This window comes from Lutra lutra, chromosome 2, assembly GCF_902655055.1.
Source record: "Lutra lutra chromosome 2, mLutLut1.2, whole genome shotgun sequence".
Classification (NCBI taxonomy): Eukaryota; Metazoa; Chordata; class Mammalia; order Carnivora; family Mustelidae; genus Lutra; species Lutra lutra.
In genome coordinates, this window is record NC_062279.1 from 195,359,822 (window position 1) to 195,377,223 (window position 17,402).

Below are 17,402 nucleotides of genomic sequence, written 5' to 3' on the forward strand. Positions count from 1 at the left end.
AACAATATTAAGGGGTGCCTGGGTGACTCACTGGGTTGGGCCGCTGCCTTCGGCTCAGGTCATGATCTTGGGGTCCTGGTATCGAGCCCCGCATCGGGCTCTCTGCTCGGCAGGGAGCCTGCTTCCTCCTCTCTCTCTACCTGCCTCTCTGCCTGCTTGTGATCTCTCTCTGTCAAATAAATAAATAAAATCTTAAAAAAAAAAAAACAATATTAAGGAACATCTGGAGGAGGAGGAGATAAAAATATAATCAACGTGTAATCATTCTAAAATGACATAAATAGTGAAATATCTTGACAAATATCCAAAGTGATTAGGGTAAATATTTTGCTTTGCTGGACAAAGTTTTAATCTTGATTTGCACTCCTATTTTCTCACTCATAAAAGAAGGTATACTAGTGAAATTCTTGAGTCTCTCTGTCCCTCCCTACCCCCATCTCTCTATTCTATACTTCATATTTACAGTAATACTAATAACTGCTTTGTAAATTATACTTTGGGTAGGTCTCTAGGTCACTAGAGACCTGGGTTGGTCGCTTTATTATGATTTTATTTATTATGATGATGACACATTCTGCATTGTTACTCTGCAAACGGATTGTAACATTAATGAACTGGATGGAGCTCCATCATGGTCACATGGATATTGAATTAATGATTATATTCATGTGGCTCATACTATACAAAACACCTCGACAATAAACTTTTATTAAAATGAGATGCACTGGATAGGATCCTTTAATTATAATAAACAAATATAGAATGATAATTCCTAGAAAAATTAATGATACAGATCTTACAAAGGCCATATCTTAATTGCTATATTGTGAATTGATTTAAAATCCATAACATTTAAATGTGTTAACACAAAACATAGTCCCTTTAGTTTTATTGTTTGCTTCTTTTCTTATTATTTGGATAGCACAAACTTCCTGAAGTCTGATAACACAAATCAGTATGGCTTTCATAGGAAAAGTTGTGTGTACAGAGAAATTTGATGTTTAAAACTCACAGAATGTAATTCAGCAAACATCTCTGTGTCTGCTCTCAGATTTTCAAGAGTAAAAAGTTAAAAAAAAAAAAAGAATGCAATCGGTAAGAAACAAAGTCGCCAACCCTTTCATAAAATCATTAAGTAAACTAAAACCTTAAAAGCGAACTGTAAAATCACCAGTTTTTGTGTGTAGTAAATTAAAGTTTTAAGATGATGCAGGCCTCATTTCGAATCTCAGTCTTCCATTTCATAAAGGTTTGACTGTGGACACCTATGTGAAGATTCGGTCATTGTTGGATCAAAGAAACACTAAATTTTTAAAAAAGAAAAACCTTTCATCTTTCAATGAGTGTAATCACTTATAAGAAGCCACCCACAATACTACTCAAAAATAGTGAATTGTTTCATGTTTGATATGCCTGTGTTTGAACACAGATATTATTAGGAATTCTGTATCCTTAAGATAATGTCATATGTGTATGTATAGACTTAGCAGGTAATTTCAGGAATTGAAGCTCTTTTATTACCCTAATTTTACTATGCAAATACATCTTAAAATAGAATTTTAGAAAGTAAAGAGATATACACAAAATTGATTAATATAATATAATGGATCTCTGCACTGAAAGCTTCCTCTGTGTTAAAAGCTGTTCCTTAATCTCTTAACATGGCTTTTTCCCCTTCCATATCTATGTTAAACATCACCTTTTCAGAGAAATATTTTCTTCCTGACCTATCTAAACTGGCACACTCGTCCTGCTATAAGCAACTCTCATAATTTGTTAGTGTAGATCTATATGCATGTTTGTATACCTATGTGTCTCCATTTCTGGGATACAGGAATTATATACATGGAATACAGTGCCCAGTATAATCAGAAATTAAAGAAGGAGTGATAATACCTACTCAGAGAGCGAATCTTCTTTATAAAGACAGTTCTAGTATATTTGCATAGTTTTGATTACCCAATAAATACAAATATAGGATTATCCTTTGATAAATGATACTGCTCAAGAAGATGATATCTATCTGAAAAAACTATCTATCTGAAAAATCAAGAGGATTTTTTTAACCAAAACCACCCTGTATTTTATAATAGATAGACACATACTCCTGTAAATACATTTTATTTTAAAGAGCAATGTAAGGAGTAGCTAATGTTCACTGAATAAATACAGTGCATTAGGCAGTAAGCAATTTCCATATATCATCTTAAAGCATTGCTATGACTTAGAGATGGAGAAAGAACGGTATTGGGAGATTCAATAATTCAATAATTAACACAGGGATATAGAGCTGATAAATGTCAAGAGGCAGGATTGGAATCCAGGCATTCTGGCCAGAATATAGATTTGTGCTCAAACCACTAGAGTATGCTGCCTCTCAAAAGTAGCATATTCCCCATGATATCCAAGTTAAATCAATCAGGTTTCATGACCACCCCATTGCCTAACAAAAGATACCAATAGTACCAGTTTGAGAAACCTTGATTTAGGGGGGAAAAAAAAAAAGCAAAAGCAAAAATGAATGCAAGGTATGCTTTAAAACTGTAACAGAACTAATCCAAAACATTAAGGAGGAGTTAAAAGAAAAAAATCTATTTTATGAGTTTCATGCATAATACCTGCAAATGGAAGAAGTGATTTATCCACTTAATTGTCTTGGTGATGGTTCTCAGAAGCAGGAGACACACACACATGCACCACTGACACCCTGTACTTTCATAATTACTAACTTTTGTTAAAATTTTGAAATTAAAATTAGTTTCCTTTTGTTGCATAAAAGAGCATACCAAATAGAACCAAAAGTTCAACCCCTTTTATGTTCTTTGGTAATGTGCCTAATTAAAAATAACTAGGCTTTCCAATGCATAATTACACAAATACCTAATACACTATATTTCCAGTCAATTTTGTCTCAAACATAAATATGCACCAGAAGTATGAATGATCGACATACTACTCCCTGCAGTATCTGTACTATTTCTGAATCAAGGTTTTTCTTGAGCTCAGTATTTTCACTACATTTTCCTTGCTAGGCAATCATCTCCCAGTTGGACAATTAATAAGTGCTTTTTTCCACAGCCCTTGGCATGTAACCTCGCTTACCCTGTATTTTAGCATGCACTATATACCTTCTTCACTCTGACTGGTTTTGGCAGTGACCCACAATCTAAATCTCTTTCCTCCATTTGATATAAGTGAAACTATAATTATCTAGGGGTAATTTCAAATTACTACTTCATTCCACTAGCAACTGATGAAGATTAGTGGTCTTGCCTTGCATCTGAGTAAGTCAGCAACATAATCACAAGAGAACTCAGCAGGCAACATTTGATTCATGCGAACTCAATTACTTCTGTCAAACACATTCACTTCAATAAAAAGCAAAAACTTCCAAAATGTGTTTTTGCTAATAATTTTGTACTTAAAAAAAAAAAATCATATGACTCTTAAGGGAAAAAAACAGCATGAATTTCATCAGAAATAATAATAAATAACAAGTAGGAAAACATATTTGTAGAAATGGATTTAAAACATTATTAGTTTCTGAAAATAAAAATATTTCAAAGAAATAAATTTGTATACTTAAAACAGTTTATTATTGAAAATTCGGGCATATAAATAAGCCATAGAAAAATAAATGCATTCTATAATTTAAGTTAATGCAACAGAAACCAGAGTATTCTGCTACCTCATTAAAACCAGGTTATTACGGGATAGTCAATTTCGCTTAAAGGAAGTAAAATAAGGGGACATGAAGAAAAGATGATAGATGATGAATTGCTAAATGGACAAGGACTTCTGAGTCACTTCTTGAGTGTCTTCTGAGTTGAAGCCATATGTTAATGAGCAGCCCAGCTTTCTGTATCCTGAATGTTTAGTCTCTAAAAGACCTTAGGTCAACTCCATGATGCACGTATATCAGGTCACATGAGCATGATCTGACAGCAACTACCTGGTCAAATCCTAATAAAGTATATATTAACATGTGATAATCATTACAATGGATTTACTCAAATTTTAGCTTCTTTATACAGTCATATCTTTAATGAAATCCCAACATATTTTGATTATCAAAGAAACGTAATTAAATGTAAATGTATAATAAGAGTATATTATAAAAACATATCAGGATGTGATGTTCTGAAGTCTAGATCACTAAGACGGTCTCCGTAACAGTTAATATATCATATGCCAACTATGTATGATTTAACACAAAGAACTTGAAAATTCGGCCTGAGAATCTTAGGACTAAGAAATGACTGGTTTAAGAGGCACGTTTGTCAATTCTGTGACCAAAAAGACTTTCTACAGATGATTTTAAAGTTAAAAAACGCATTAATACAGTAGTTTCCCCTTCTCTACGCTTTAGTTTCTGGCGGTTTCAGTTACCTGCAGTCACTCCAGAAGAGAAACAGAAGATCCTCCTGCCATATCCTCAGAAGGTTAATAGTAGCCAAATGATAGGTCATGGTGCCTATGTCATTCCCCTCACTTCATCTCAACCTGCAGGCATGCTATCGTCTCACATCATCCCAAGAAGGGTAAGCACAATACAAGATATTTTGACAGAGAGTGAGAGACCTCATTCACATAACTTTTATTATAGTGTAGAGTAGTTACATTTTATTATTTATTGTTGATCTCTTACTGAGCCTCATTTATACATTAGACCGTCACATAAGAAAAAGCATAGTGTTTATAGGGTTTGGTAATATGTGCAATTTCAGGCATCCCTGGGGATCTTGTAACGTAAACCCCTCAGATAAGGAAGGACTACTGCAAAATTAAAGCACAATATTCTTTTATACTTTTGCTCATTCTACTCTCTCTTGATTCATTTTTCTACTTCTTGCCTTTTGATTTCTTGCTCATTCCTTAAGATAACATTCACCACCACTGCCATCCAGGACCATGTGATCTATTGGGGGTGAAGAGAGTCATTAATCAAACAATAAATCAACAAAAAGATGCAAAATCATATCTCTAAAGGGCTCTCTATTATTATTTACTTATATATCTTGTAGGTAAATAATAGAGAGGCCTGATCTTGAAGACTCAGGGATAGCTTCCCTGAAGAAGAGTTGCTGGATGATAAATTTGAAGGATTAGTATGAGTTAATCAGGCATGAAGTCGGTAGAACAATGTTTCAGGGCAGGGAAACAGAATCACAGAACAAGTAGTAAAAGTGAGCTTTTGAGAAAGAGAAAGAAAGCCAGCGTGACTAGTGCACAGAGAAGAGGAGGAAACATAGCTTAAGATGTGTCTAGAGCGAAATCAAGCAGAATCTTAAGCTATTGTAAAAATTTATCTTAAAGGAAACCACTGAAGTATTTAAAGTTTGTGGTGGAGGTTAAGTGGGGGCAGAGAAGGATGGGTGTGTGTAACAACGAGATTTGCATTTCTGTAAAGGCATATATTCACATGACTCAAATATCAAAATATTATTATATAAAGTCATTCATTATATTTAAAGTAAAATTTCTGTATTGGGGGGTGAGGAGGCACCATTCATATAGACTGCATTGTGTAGAACACCCCACTGCCTCTCAGTTAGGTTTCCACCCCTCAATTATTAAAAGTATGAGAAGAGAAAGGTATGCACTGAGTATCTGGGCTAAGAAACATTTTGTCAGAACACTACTTCCCCAAGATGCTCTCATGATAAGAATGCACAGAACCTTTTAATCCCCGCAACAATTAAAAATTGTCTTCTATAAATGCAGAGATCTTTCATACCCTCTGTCCATTTGGATGAAGACAAAGTTCATTTTGTTCTGACCTAAAGTGACCACATACCAATCTCTTAAGTGACATAAATAATCAAATAGAGCATTTGCTTTATAATACTGGTAAACAAAACTTTAGAAATAGTAAGATTTATATTGTAAATATTTTAGACGAAATAATGAAATGTGTTCAACAGATTATAAATAATCTTCTGCTTCTGATTCTATAATTATATCTTCACCTTACACTAAAAGGCACTGTTCAAGAAGAAAAGTTAAGATAATGTTAGAATTTTTCTTTAAATCCAATCTGAAATGAAAAATAATTCACTTCCCTGAAAAGTTTAAAATAATTTACAAGACAAAATTTTGACTTAATAACACTTTATATATGTGTATATACACATACAAAAGTATAGAGAGTTGTAGACTAAATAAAAAGACAACCATAAATTTAATTGTAGATGATATTGTAGGAATACAAAATAAAAGCTGATGCTGAAAAATAATTTTAAAGATGGTGCAACATATTTCTAGGGAGAAATAATTAAGTAAAGTCACTATTATTTACTGATCATTTCCCTAGTTTCGATTCCCTGAATCTGTAATCAATCTATAGTAGGCCTGAATGAACATGAGCAAGTTGATTCATATAATATAAAGGATTCAGAAAAAAAAAAATGCATCTGAAGCTACCAGGTGGTATTACGGATGTCTCAGCATTTAGTTTTCTCTTCAGTGAACAGTAACTCTCCTTGCCTATTTAGCATGTGCACAGCATGGTGAAAACAAGCTCAGGTTCATAAGGATGAATCTTTTTTTTTTTAAGTAAAAATATTTTCTTCTTCATATGTGGTTCTTCATTCTGACATAAAGCATTAACCTATTCCAAAAAACCATTGTTAAATATCTAAGTTTAACTCACTATGCTGCAGGCAAAATGAGGGTATTTTCAAATGAAAAGGGAAATACAAATGATCAAGTTTCAATTTAAAACAAAAATTAAAACAGAAAAAAAAATCCCCAAGTATAAATTGCTTTGAAATAACTTTTTTGTTTTTTTTTTTTTTTGTATTGGCTCTATCTCCGAAGCTATTTTCTTGGGTACTACTTATTATGCATTCCATATTGACGTTTAAGTTTTTAAAAGCAAACATGTAATAGCAATTATATGTAAACAATACAGTAAACTAAATAAACTGTCAGATGACAAGCATTTTCATACGGAGTTCATATAGTCAAACTTCTTTCTGAAGAATTTTTTTAAAGGCAGTCAAAAGTATACCAAACAAGTCTCATCTAACATTTGCATTTGAATTTTATATAGCAAGGTGAGGGTACTACTATTTTCTCTTCATGGAGAGAAAATAGCAGTAGAGCAGCAGACAGCTTTTTTCTTCATACAAAGAAAACATTCCTTTGGTTTGAGTTACTCAAAAATAAAACTCCTGAAAGCTAAATGAATATAAAATACTGCACTGCAAGTAAGACACTCTCTGAACATTAATTATGTATATCCATCAAAATATTACATTAAATCTTTGACCATTGCCAGAATTTTAAAATTCGGAGAGAAATCAAACTTGAGGAGAAATAATCTCCATAAATTAGCAAAGCAAAAGGTCGCCTGTCCATAATCACTGGAGGAAATACACACACATGATCCAACTGAAGCGGATAGCTCCTGCACGTCTGCAGGCAAATTCTTACCTTGACAGGTGCCATTTTTCTCTTCATATCCTGCCTTGCACATGCATTTCCCGATGGGCACCAGCCACTCCCCTTCAGCACTGCAGTGCATTTTGGGTGGATCGTCTGTCACAGAGTGGTTGACACAGGAGCCCGACACTTCAAGCAATTGCGAAGAATCAGCTCCAGTGATTGTGTCGGGGAACACAGCCAAGTGTCTTACCACCGAAGGGCATTTTTTATAGTACACACGCACAGACACCAGAGCAATGCAAGCACCCACATCTTGAAACGCAAGATAAAATCCCTTTTTGGTTAGCGGTCCTACATCTCTGACCTCTGTATTCAGTTTCATAACCCGGTCACCAAGATCAAGCTCTGTAAAGCTTTCATCGGCCGCAATAGTATCAATTTTGATGTACTGGTTTTCCTTGATGTTTCTCCCGTTCTCATCATCTGATTCGAAGTAATACATGTTAAACGTTTCTTTACAGGTTCCCAGTCCTCCAGGAAGACTGTTGCAGTCCCGTAGAGTAAACTTGAGTTCTATAAAGATTCTGGAAGCACCTTCGTTGGAAATCCAACTGGTCAAAAGCCAGTTATTCTGATTCTGTTCCATGACTTTGCATACTTGGTATGTGTGGATAGGGGCATAATTTTCATCAACTTCGCCAATCTCTTCCCACTGTATAAATAGAAAGACAATTATATAGTATTTAGAAAATAACTAACAAAAATTATCATAGAAAACTATTTTAGATATAGAAATTTCTGCAGCCTTAATCTAAGGTATTGGGAGAAGGAGCTCTACAATGAGAATTTTTTTAAAAAAATACCTTCTTAAATTAAGTAAATTAACAGAACATTATTCTTTGTCTCCACTAACTCAAAAGTTAACACAAATGAATTTGATGTAAAAGAAAATGCATGTATTTCACAGAAAACGTAGACGTAAATTGAATGTGGGTGCAGTTAACACGAAGGAGCAAGTCAGAGGAAATTAACTATATTTGGAAGAAAGTTAAGTATGTATACCAACAGAGTAGATAAAATGTGACAGAAAAAAAGAAGTACATTTTTTAAAAGACAACAGCAGATAAAAGCAGTAAATGTGAAAAAGAAGGGAGAAAAAATGTAAAATGTGAATTCACATTTACTTAATTCTGGCATGTTATAAACAACACATCAATGTAATAATACTTGCAAGAAAATTCATTAGTTTAAAAGCAATAGTAGATGCTTATTTCACTGACCCAATCTGTTTGGGATTCTTTTGCAAATTGGATTGCTAAATGTTTATTCATAAGTGTATCTATAAAACATATACCTAGAGACAGATATAAAATAGAGATTAAAATTATATATGAATAGCTTTGGCATTTGAATCCTGAGCTTTTGGGAATGCATTAATTATTTTTACCAACCCATTATTTCACACAGAGTGACCTTATGAGTTCTGAATATAAACAGGGTACAGAAAAAAAATTAAGTATGATTTATATAGCTTCCAAAATATTTGGTCAGAGAGAGCTAGGCTTAGCTCTTTCCCAATAAAGTATTCCAGTTTTAAGACTTCTGATGTACCGTAATCACTTTCTGAACAGTATAGAAACAAATTTTTATTCTCCCTAAAGACATCATTATTATAATTTAAGAAGTTATTTAAAGATTCATAAAGAAGCTATGTGTACAAATTTATACATATTTTTGTTTTAAATCTTTTAAAATGACCCTAAAACACAGAAATCAATGAAATCATACTGACTTCCAATAAATCCAGCATGTGATTTCACACATTAAATATTATAGATAATAAACTTCATAGAACTTCATCTCTTTAGACATGAAATTAAATAGAGCATTATTTCTTGATTCTGTTCAACTGACACAGATGTGAAAAATGTGGAGTCACAAGGGATGCACATAAATTGTGTACCTCAGATGGTCCCTCTCAAAATTCTAACTGCCCTCAGACAGACATAAGTAAAAGGTGCTAATGAGGGAAAACTGCTGAGTTCCTTAAATTCACAAGAGAGAGACATCAAGATTTTATCTGAACCACTTTCCCATCATGGTGTTATGTGAAGCCTTAGTTCTTTCACTTAATCTCAGTTTTGTCTTCTCTCAAAATGTACACAAACTCTACGTAGCTTCAGGTTTCCAAAACAGCTTTCTATCTCAGCAGTCTGTCACTAAACTATTCACATCGTCTTCCTGAAGTGATCCAGCTATCAATCTTTTTATTATAAATGGTTACTGAATGCCATTATTAACATTTCATGCAATATAATACCTCACCTAACCAAAAATCATACAACTGATCAACTTACGTTAAATATATATTTTTGAGTTAGTAAAATGGAAATAGCATCAAAAAAATTTCTTCTCTAAAAAAGGAAAATAAAAATGCTACATTATCTCTGTTTTCTTTTATAAGTCTTCCAATACAAAACACAAAAAGACTTCAAATCCTTGACCTTAGATCATTTATAAAATAAAAACTATCTCTGCATAGTAATTCCAATAGGACAATGCTAGCAAGTGAAAGGAATTGGAGAAGTTAAAGGAATCAGAGCAACAGCATCTTCTAAGAGATTATAAGGCAAGCAATTCACAGTCGTTGTCTGTATAAAGTCCACGGTTCCACAAATATTATTAAAAATGCAAGCCAAGCAGCACTCGACAAGACAGCTTAATAGTTACTGCTTCAGGTGATAATTTCAAAGCATGTGCATAAGCATCTTACTTCTCTGAATATTCTCAATTAAGACAAGAAAAATTATAATTTTCTTTGAAGTTAGAATGTATCATGGTGAAATTTTATTTATTTTTCTTTTCAAGTGTCCAAAATATAAATGAAGGCTCGCATTTTCTATTTTTAATGAGTGAATAGAAATACTTTAATTTAAATAATTATAGCCATAAGCCATTCAGAGAATCAACTGGGGAATGCATACACATTTCCCATGAATAAGTGCTACTACGTAGACAAATACGCTAAGACACAGACAAAAAAATTTCATTTATTTTGGATTGACTAGTTGAACTACAACTCCGAATTCTTCCAAGTTTACTTCCTTTTTAATACAAAGCGGACATCTTGCCATCCTCAGTAATGATCATACTGACGAAGAAGAAACAATGGGATGAAAAGAGAGTAACACCAAGAACTCAAGAATGTGGCAGGTATATCCTTAGACACTTTTGCAAATGTCATGTCAAGGAAATTATAGCAGTTTAATGAAGGCACAGATAGAAAACATAATATTTTTGGTTCAATTTTGTAGGATTTCCTATGACCCCATGGTTTAATAAAAGTATTTGCTGTACCTTGATTATCATAAGCAATGTGCCTGGGCATTTTGGAATTGTGGTCACTGAATGCAATATGGTGGTGTTCTCTTTTCTTCAAGTCTAGCAACTCCTGAAGGCTCATCCTCTGAGCCCATGTTTTTCTCTGTTCCTTTCCTCCTTACTCTTGTATCTTTAAGATTAAAGAACTGGTTTTACACAGTCAGCTTGGACTGGCTTGATTTCTTCCCCAGATGCTTAGGCTTGCTCCTTTTCCTGCTGGGCACTGAAAGCTCTTAAGTTGTATTCAAATTCAGTGCTTGACCAGGCACTGCAAGCCAGTCCCATTCATCAGAGCAGCGACAAACAAAATGGACTTATTTTCATATCCATGTGTGAATCATGATAAACATCCAAAAGTTAGCGTTACTAACTTTTCCTACCCAAACCAGAACTACCCATAACTCAAACACTCTATTCTAGTCATTAAATGTCCCATGTAAGATATTAGAAGGGGTCTTCAAAGGTCTGGCTGTATCATTCATATTAGAAATGAGGAAATTGAAGACCAGACAGAAGGAAAGATTTTCCCAAGCTCACAGAGGACAACTCTTCCCATCTGAGCATTCCATCTGCCTGTGTCTTCCTCTGTCCTCTTGTTGGCACATCTCTGTCCATGATAGTGTATTTGTGTGTGGGATTCCTTGATTAACTGCCATCAGTTGCTACCCAACTCTGTCAAAAGGAAATTCACATTTTCTCGCCATCATCTAGCTGTAAACCTTTTTTCTTTATCTCTCTCTTTTCCTTGCTTCTTTCCTTATGAATTCCTTCCTTGTTTCCTTCCTTCTTTCCTTCCTTCCTCTTTTCCTCCCTCCCTCCCATCTCTCTCTTTCTCTATGTACACACACATCACACACACACAGAGTCTGAAATATAGATATGAGAGTAGACACATGGTTGCCTTATTCTCTACTGTATCTCAGAGTCTGACACCACAGGGCAATATATTATACGAATGAATTAATATCAAATATATACACATTCCTCCTTAGTCCAGAGATCTGTTAATTCAAAATATGCAATAATTCAAACATGGTAAATAAATAATTGTATGATTTGTCTTTTGTGTTTGTTCACACAAAGATAAATTTTGTTGTGCAAATTGTCTAAATTTTATAAATTTGAAACGGAGACTTTATAAATTCATGGGGTTTTTTTGAAAATTAATCTTCAATAAAAAGCTGGAAACATTTAAGATATTTTCTTTTGTTCACTAATCCGTACAATTACTTGGAGTTCAGTTCTGTGTATTAACCTATAGAACTAATTTGCATTAACATAGATTTTAATAATTTTAATTTATAGCTTAGTTTAAGTGTTATTTTGACCATGTTTAAAAATAATCTTTTCGGGGCACCTGTGTGGCTCAGTGGGTTAAAGACTCTGCCTTCGGCTCAGGTCATGATCCCAGGGTCCTGGGATTGAACCCCATATCGGGCTCTCTGCTCAGCGGGGAGCCTGCTTCCCCCTCTCTCTCTGCCTGCTTCTCTGCCTACTTGTGATCTCTACCTGCCAAATAAATAAATAAAAATCTTTTAAAAAAATACTCTTTTAATTTTTTACGCACTAATCTTCTTCACTATTCTGTACAAATTAAAAGCTCAGAATATAGCATATGAGCTAGTAGCACTAAACTTTATTTCACATTTCAGTCAAACAACATTGTGACTTTCTTAGGTATTTTGCTTAGCAGAGTGATATAAAAATATAGCTAAGAATCACTTGCTTTCAGTTTTACTCTGACATGCCCAAAGCATAACTTTGTAGCAAGACCTTGTTTACAACATAAGTGATTCTTTGAATGTAGGGATAATTACCTTATATTTGTGATTTAATATCACAGTATTTTGTATAATACCTTTTGAAATGCTCCAAAAAGAAATTCCAGGTTTCCTATTATATTTAAAATACTTTTAAATGTCATTTACTATGATCTGCAGTATGTGTGTATACGTGTGCGTGTAGCTTTCCAATTGTTGCCTCCTAATATGTTTACCTAAAGTCTAGAATTCTAGAAGCTTCTTGTTATGCAAAAATCAGATGAAATACAATATAGGGGTGCCTGGGTAGCTGAGCTGGTTAAAGGTCTGCCTTTGACTCAGGTCATAATGGTGCTGCACTGGGCTCCCTGCTCAACAGGGAGCCTGCTTCTCCCTCTCTCTCTGCAACTCCCCCTGCTTGTGCTCTCTCTCTCTCAAATAAATAAATAAATAAATAAGTAAATAAAATTTATTTAATAAATAAATAATTTATTTATTTGACACACAGAGAGCACAAGTAGGCAGAGAGGCAGGCAGAGAGAGGGGGAGAGGCAGGCTTCCCACTGAGAAGAGAGCCTGATGTGGGACTCCATCCCAGGACCCCGGGATGATGACCTGAGCTGAAGGCAGAAGCTTTAACCCACTGAGCCACCCAGGCGCCCCAAATAAATAAAATCTCAAAAAAAAAAAAAAGAAACACAATATAAAAATTCATAAATTTCAAACAGCGAAGATTTTTCAATAGTTTGTGTCATTTTTTTCTATTTTGCTATACTGATTAAAATTAGGTAAAATACAGTCAAATAAAGATAACTGAATTGCTTATTTTCTTGTTTTCCCCAGATGCATGATAAACAATACTAATGTTCGTCCCCATAACATTTTATAAAACTTACTATACTGGGGCGCCTGGGTGGCTCAGTGGGTTAAAGCCTCTGCCTTCGGCTCAGGTCATGATCTCAGAGTCCTGGGATCGAGCCCCACATCGGGCTCTCTGCTCAGCAGGGAGCCTGCTTCCTCTCTCTCTCTCTGCCTGCCTGCCTCTTTGCCTACTTGTAATCTCTGTCTGTCAAATAAATAAATAAAATCTTTAATAAATAAATAAATAAATAAATAAATAAATAAAACTTACTATACTTACATAAAATTAAGAAGTTTTTCCTTTCTTTTTCTTACATTTTTTAAATTTTTGTTTTTTGTTTTTACTTGACAGAGAGCGAGCATGAGTCAGCTACTTCAGAAATTCAATCTTTCTAATAGCTATGGTTCTTTAGTGAAGTAAATATGACAAAATCTATCAACTTTCAACAAAAATAATTTGTCAACAAAAATAATTTGAACCAACAATCTTGCTCCATTTCCTCAATAATATGTTAGATTACATCAGATAGGCATTTGAGTTGCTTAAAACATCTTTAAAATTCATGAGTATGATGCAGAAATATTACTAGAGATAACTCAATTAATTTTCTGTGTATGAATAAAGGTGAAGTCAATTACATGGGCTCAAATTCAATTCATGAAATAAAAATACTTGAGAAAGACATAAATTAAACTTTCAAATATATATGAATAGTTTCACAGGGAACCATGGGCAATTGAGCATCTGCTTACAACACTAAATATGAATGTCAGAAAGGAGATTTTTTTCCCTAAAAAAAAAATCATAGTTTTTTCTTTAATGTTGAAATACTTTTTTTTTGAAAAATAAAAAAATAAATGAGAAGAAGAAAATAATAAATTATTTCTTGTATTTGTTAAAAAAAAAAAATTATCCAAATGCAGTTGAATTGAATTGGACATGGGGAAATCAAAAGGACCGTATCAGTGAAACATGCACAGAGAGGTTCATGATTTTAGCAAAACCGGAATTTCCTACTAAATACTGTGATGAACATGATCTAAAAACAAAAAAGAAAATGTATATATCACAACTCTTTATACATTTATTGTTATTCCATGTTTATGAAGGCATAAAAATAGTGTCACATAAAATTATAAAATATGTCCTAAATACTACACGTTTTAAAATCCGGCTTTCTCCTTTGAAAAATTCACTTAGGAAAACCAACTCAAATTTTTCAAATGGTCAGTAATTTAAAAGGTGGCATGAGCTAAGTGGATAAGTACTCCTGGAATTAACAAATGAATAAATTGATTTAAAATCTTAAATGAGCTCATTAGTATTTTATCGAAAGGCAGTCCCATTAAATATGATACCTTATCTAGCTTGTCCGTGATTTTGTGCTATAGAGTTGTAATTTTAAAAGAAGCAGCTAAAAACAAATAGATTTATAAATCACTGATCTAGTTTAGTTCCATATCAGTCACACTGTCTATCAGGACAACACACTTAAGTCGCTTACCACTGTATATTTTCTATCATGTTAAATACCAAGAGATGGTCAACCCAACATTTGATAACATGTAAAACTGTTGGAATATTAATAATCTTTCATGTACTATAAAAAAGTTTATATGACAATAAAAGTTTATATAGTCTATGAGTTTCTATCTTTCTAAAGAAATGATTGTGATCTCAATTCTATACTTACTCAAGCAAGAGTACATATTTACCATGAACATTTTAAAGTCTAAGAAGTCATACATTTCTATGTTTCAGGATTTCACAGTGGACACTTATGTGCACACACACACGTGTACACATGCACACACATGCACACACACATACACTGTAAAGAATTCCTTCCTGACAGTCATTGTGAGATGTTAGAAATGATCCTCCCAGTGTTATTTAAATGCATATCTTCTCAATAACACTTAAAATTTCAGAGTGACATTACTACTCTCTTTAATATAAATACTGTCCTCTTACAGAGAGCTACAAATTCTGTGGGGAAGCTTTCTTTTCAAAGCAATATGAAAGTTTCAGTAAATGAGGGAAAAAAAACATTTTACTTGGAATTCAATTTAATGAAAATAAAGTATATTAACTTTTGGTGCATTTGATATTTCAGGCAAAACAGATACAATTATACCCTTTCTATTCTGGCAAGAAAAAAAAATTCAGTAAACCATTTGCAACTCTGGGTTATTAATCCAGCCTATAAGATATACCAGAAAATATAATGTTGTCTGTGCTCTCTAGTCATTACTCTGGTCTCATTTTTCAATAGATAATATTGCACTTGCAGTGTAGGCCTTGACAACAGTGCCCGTAAATCAATTCCATATTTCACATTAATCATGTTCATGTAATCAGTGGCTATTCAACACAAATTTCCATCCTTTTTGTTGGGAAACAGTCACACTGGAGCTTTGAGCTTATTCAAGCTTAAGGGACTGTATTTCCATAATATGGACTGAAGTCTACTTCATCCACTTGCCACAGTTATATTAATGAAATTCTGTAGAAATGGAGGCCATCTACATTTAGCATGTTGTCATGTCAGGAGCTGGAACTTCCTAGGGAGTGGTTTTATTTTTCAGAATCCCAGTGCTGCTCTCTTTGATATGGAACTAAAAGAAGGCACAGCCATAGGTCCGTGGCAAATCCCTCCTCTGCATTTGCTGACCCTTGTCTGGCCAAGACAGGGATCTCAACAAAACAAGAGCTCTTCGAGTAAAACGTGGGCATTTAAAATGTTTAGTGATACTTCTAAAATGACAATTTCAAAATTTCAGTGTTTATTTTTCATGTTTTAGATCATTAGTTTAATGCAAATTTAATTTTGACCTACATTAGACTGTGGAACTTTATTACAGGGAACACTATTTAAAGATAGTGATGACTAACATTATAGAAATTATTTTTACCTATCAATTCAATCTAAATATTTTTATTGAATTTTTTTAATTTGTAATTTGAGAATAACTGTGAAAATAGATTTTTCTAAGAATTCTAGGCAAATATGAAATCTTTACAGCATTAATGGAATTGCAACAGTAAGGAAGATAAATCTTTCATTCTTCCTACTTGGATCTTCTGCCTATATTTTTTTCTTATCTTCATATATTGTTTCCTCTCTCTCAAGAAATTGTCTCTTTCTTAGGTTAGTAACAGTAAATGGTAACAGTGGAATTAATTTTGTAGTATGATTTTAACCTTAAAATTAAAACAAATTATTAACTGCCATTTTCCTCTGCTTATCAACACACTCCCCTTTACCAATATATTCTGGTAATTGGAAACATAAATAGAGTAAATATAGATAACAGGTAAGTCTAGTTATGACATAGAAATACATAATTTTTAGCTTAATAACCTTAGATGTTATTTGATACTTTCATATTTATTTGTAGATGAGCAAACAGGACTGTTGTTATGATAAAAATATATTCATAATTACAAGAGGTAATTGTCTGTGACATCCATTTATTCTTTTGTGTGTTACACAGCTAATAGTCTATCTGGTATATAACTAACAGTTCCCAGTAAAGATGGCTCAGTGGGCTGCTGGGCATCTCAAGCTCTTTGATGATACTTTTCCATTCCGATTTTAATTAGTTATAATTAATATAGAATAAATCTATATACATTTAAATGTGTGTTTTATTAGGAAAAAAGTAGGCAGATATGTAATCAAATTCTAGAAAGGCTATAGGGAACAGGGCCTCTTCTATGTTGTTGGTGGGAGTATATACTAGTAGCCAAATTTGGGGAGCTATCTAGCAATACACGGCAAATTATTATCTTTTTAACTAGGATTGTCACATGTGATTAGAAATATGTATGTCAAGATGTTATCTCCAACACTGCTCGCCAAACCTTAGAAACAACATACATGCCCTCAGTAAGAATGAGTAAAACATGTTATATTCAGACTACACATCATTGAACAAGAGCTAACATTCATTCGTTTATGTAAAGATTGCAAACACATGATATAGGGAAAATGAAGACTTTTTTTA

General features: G+C 33.4%; 1 protein-coding gene across 10 annotated transcripts in view; it reads right to left on the bottom strand.

The window, feature by feature from the left end:
- Positions 1–17,402, bottom strand: part of EPHA5 (EPH receptor A5) — a 356,553-nt gene that overhangs the window by 268,332 nt on the left and 70,819 nt on the right. For all 10 annotated transcript variants that reach the window (XR_007125337.1, XR_007125335.1, XR_007125336.1 and 7 more), the window contains exon 3: positions 7,438–8,101. Coding sequence is in view for 7 of the 10 variants with exons in the window: in XM_047719425.1 (XP_047575381.1) it covers positions 7,438–8,101 (664 nt within the window). In the remaining 3 variants the exon portion in view is untranslated. The remainder of the gene's footprint in view (positions 1–7,437; positions 8,102–17,402) is intronic.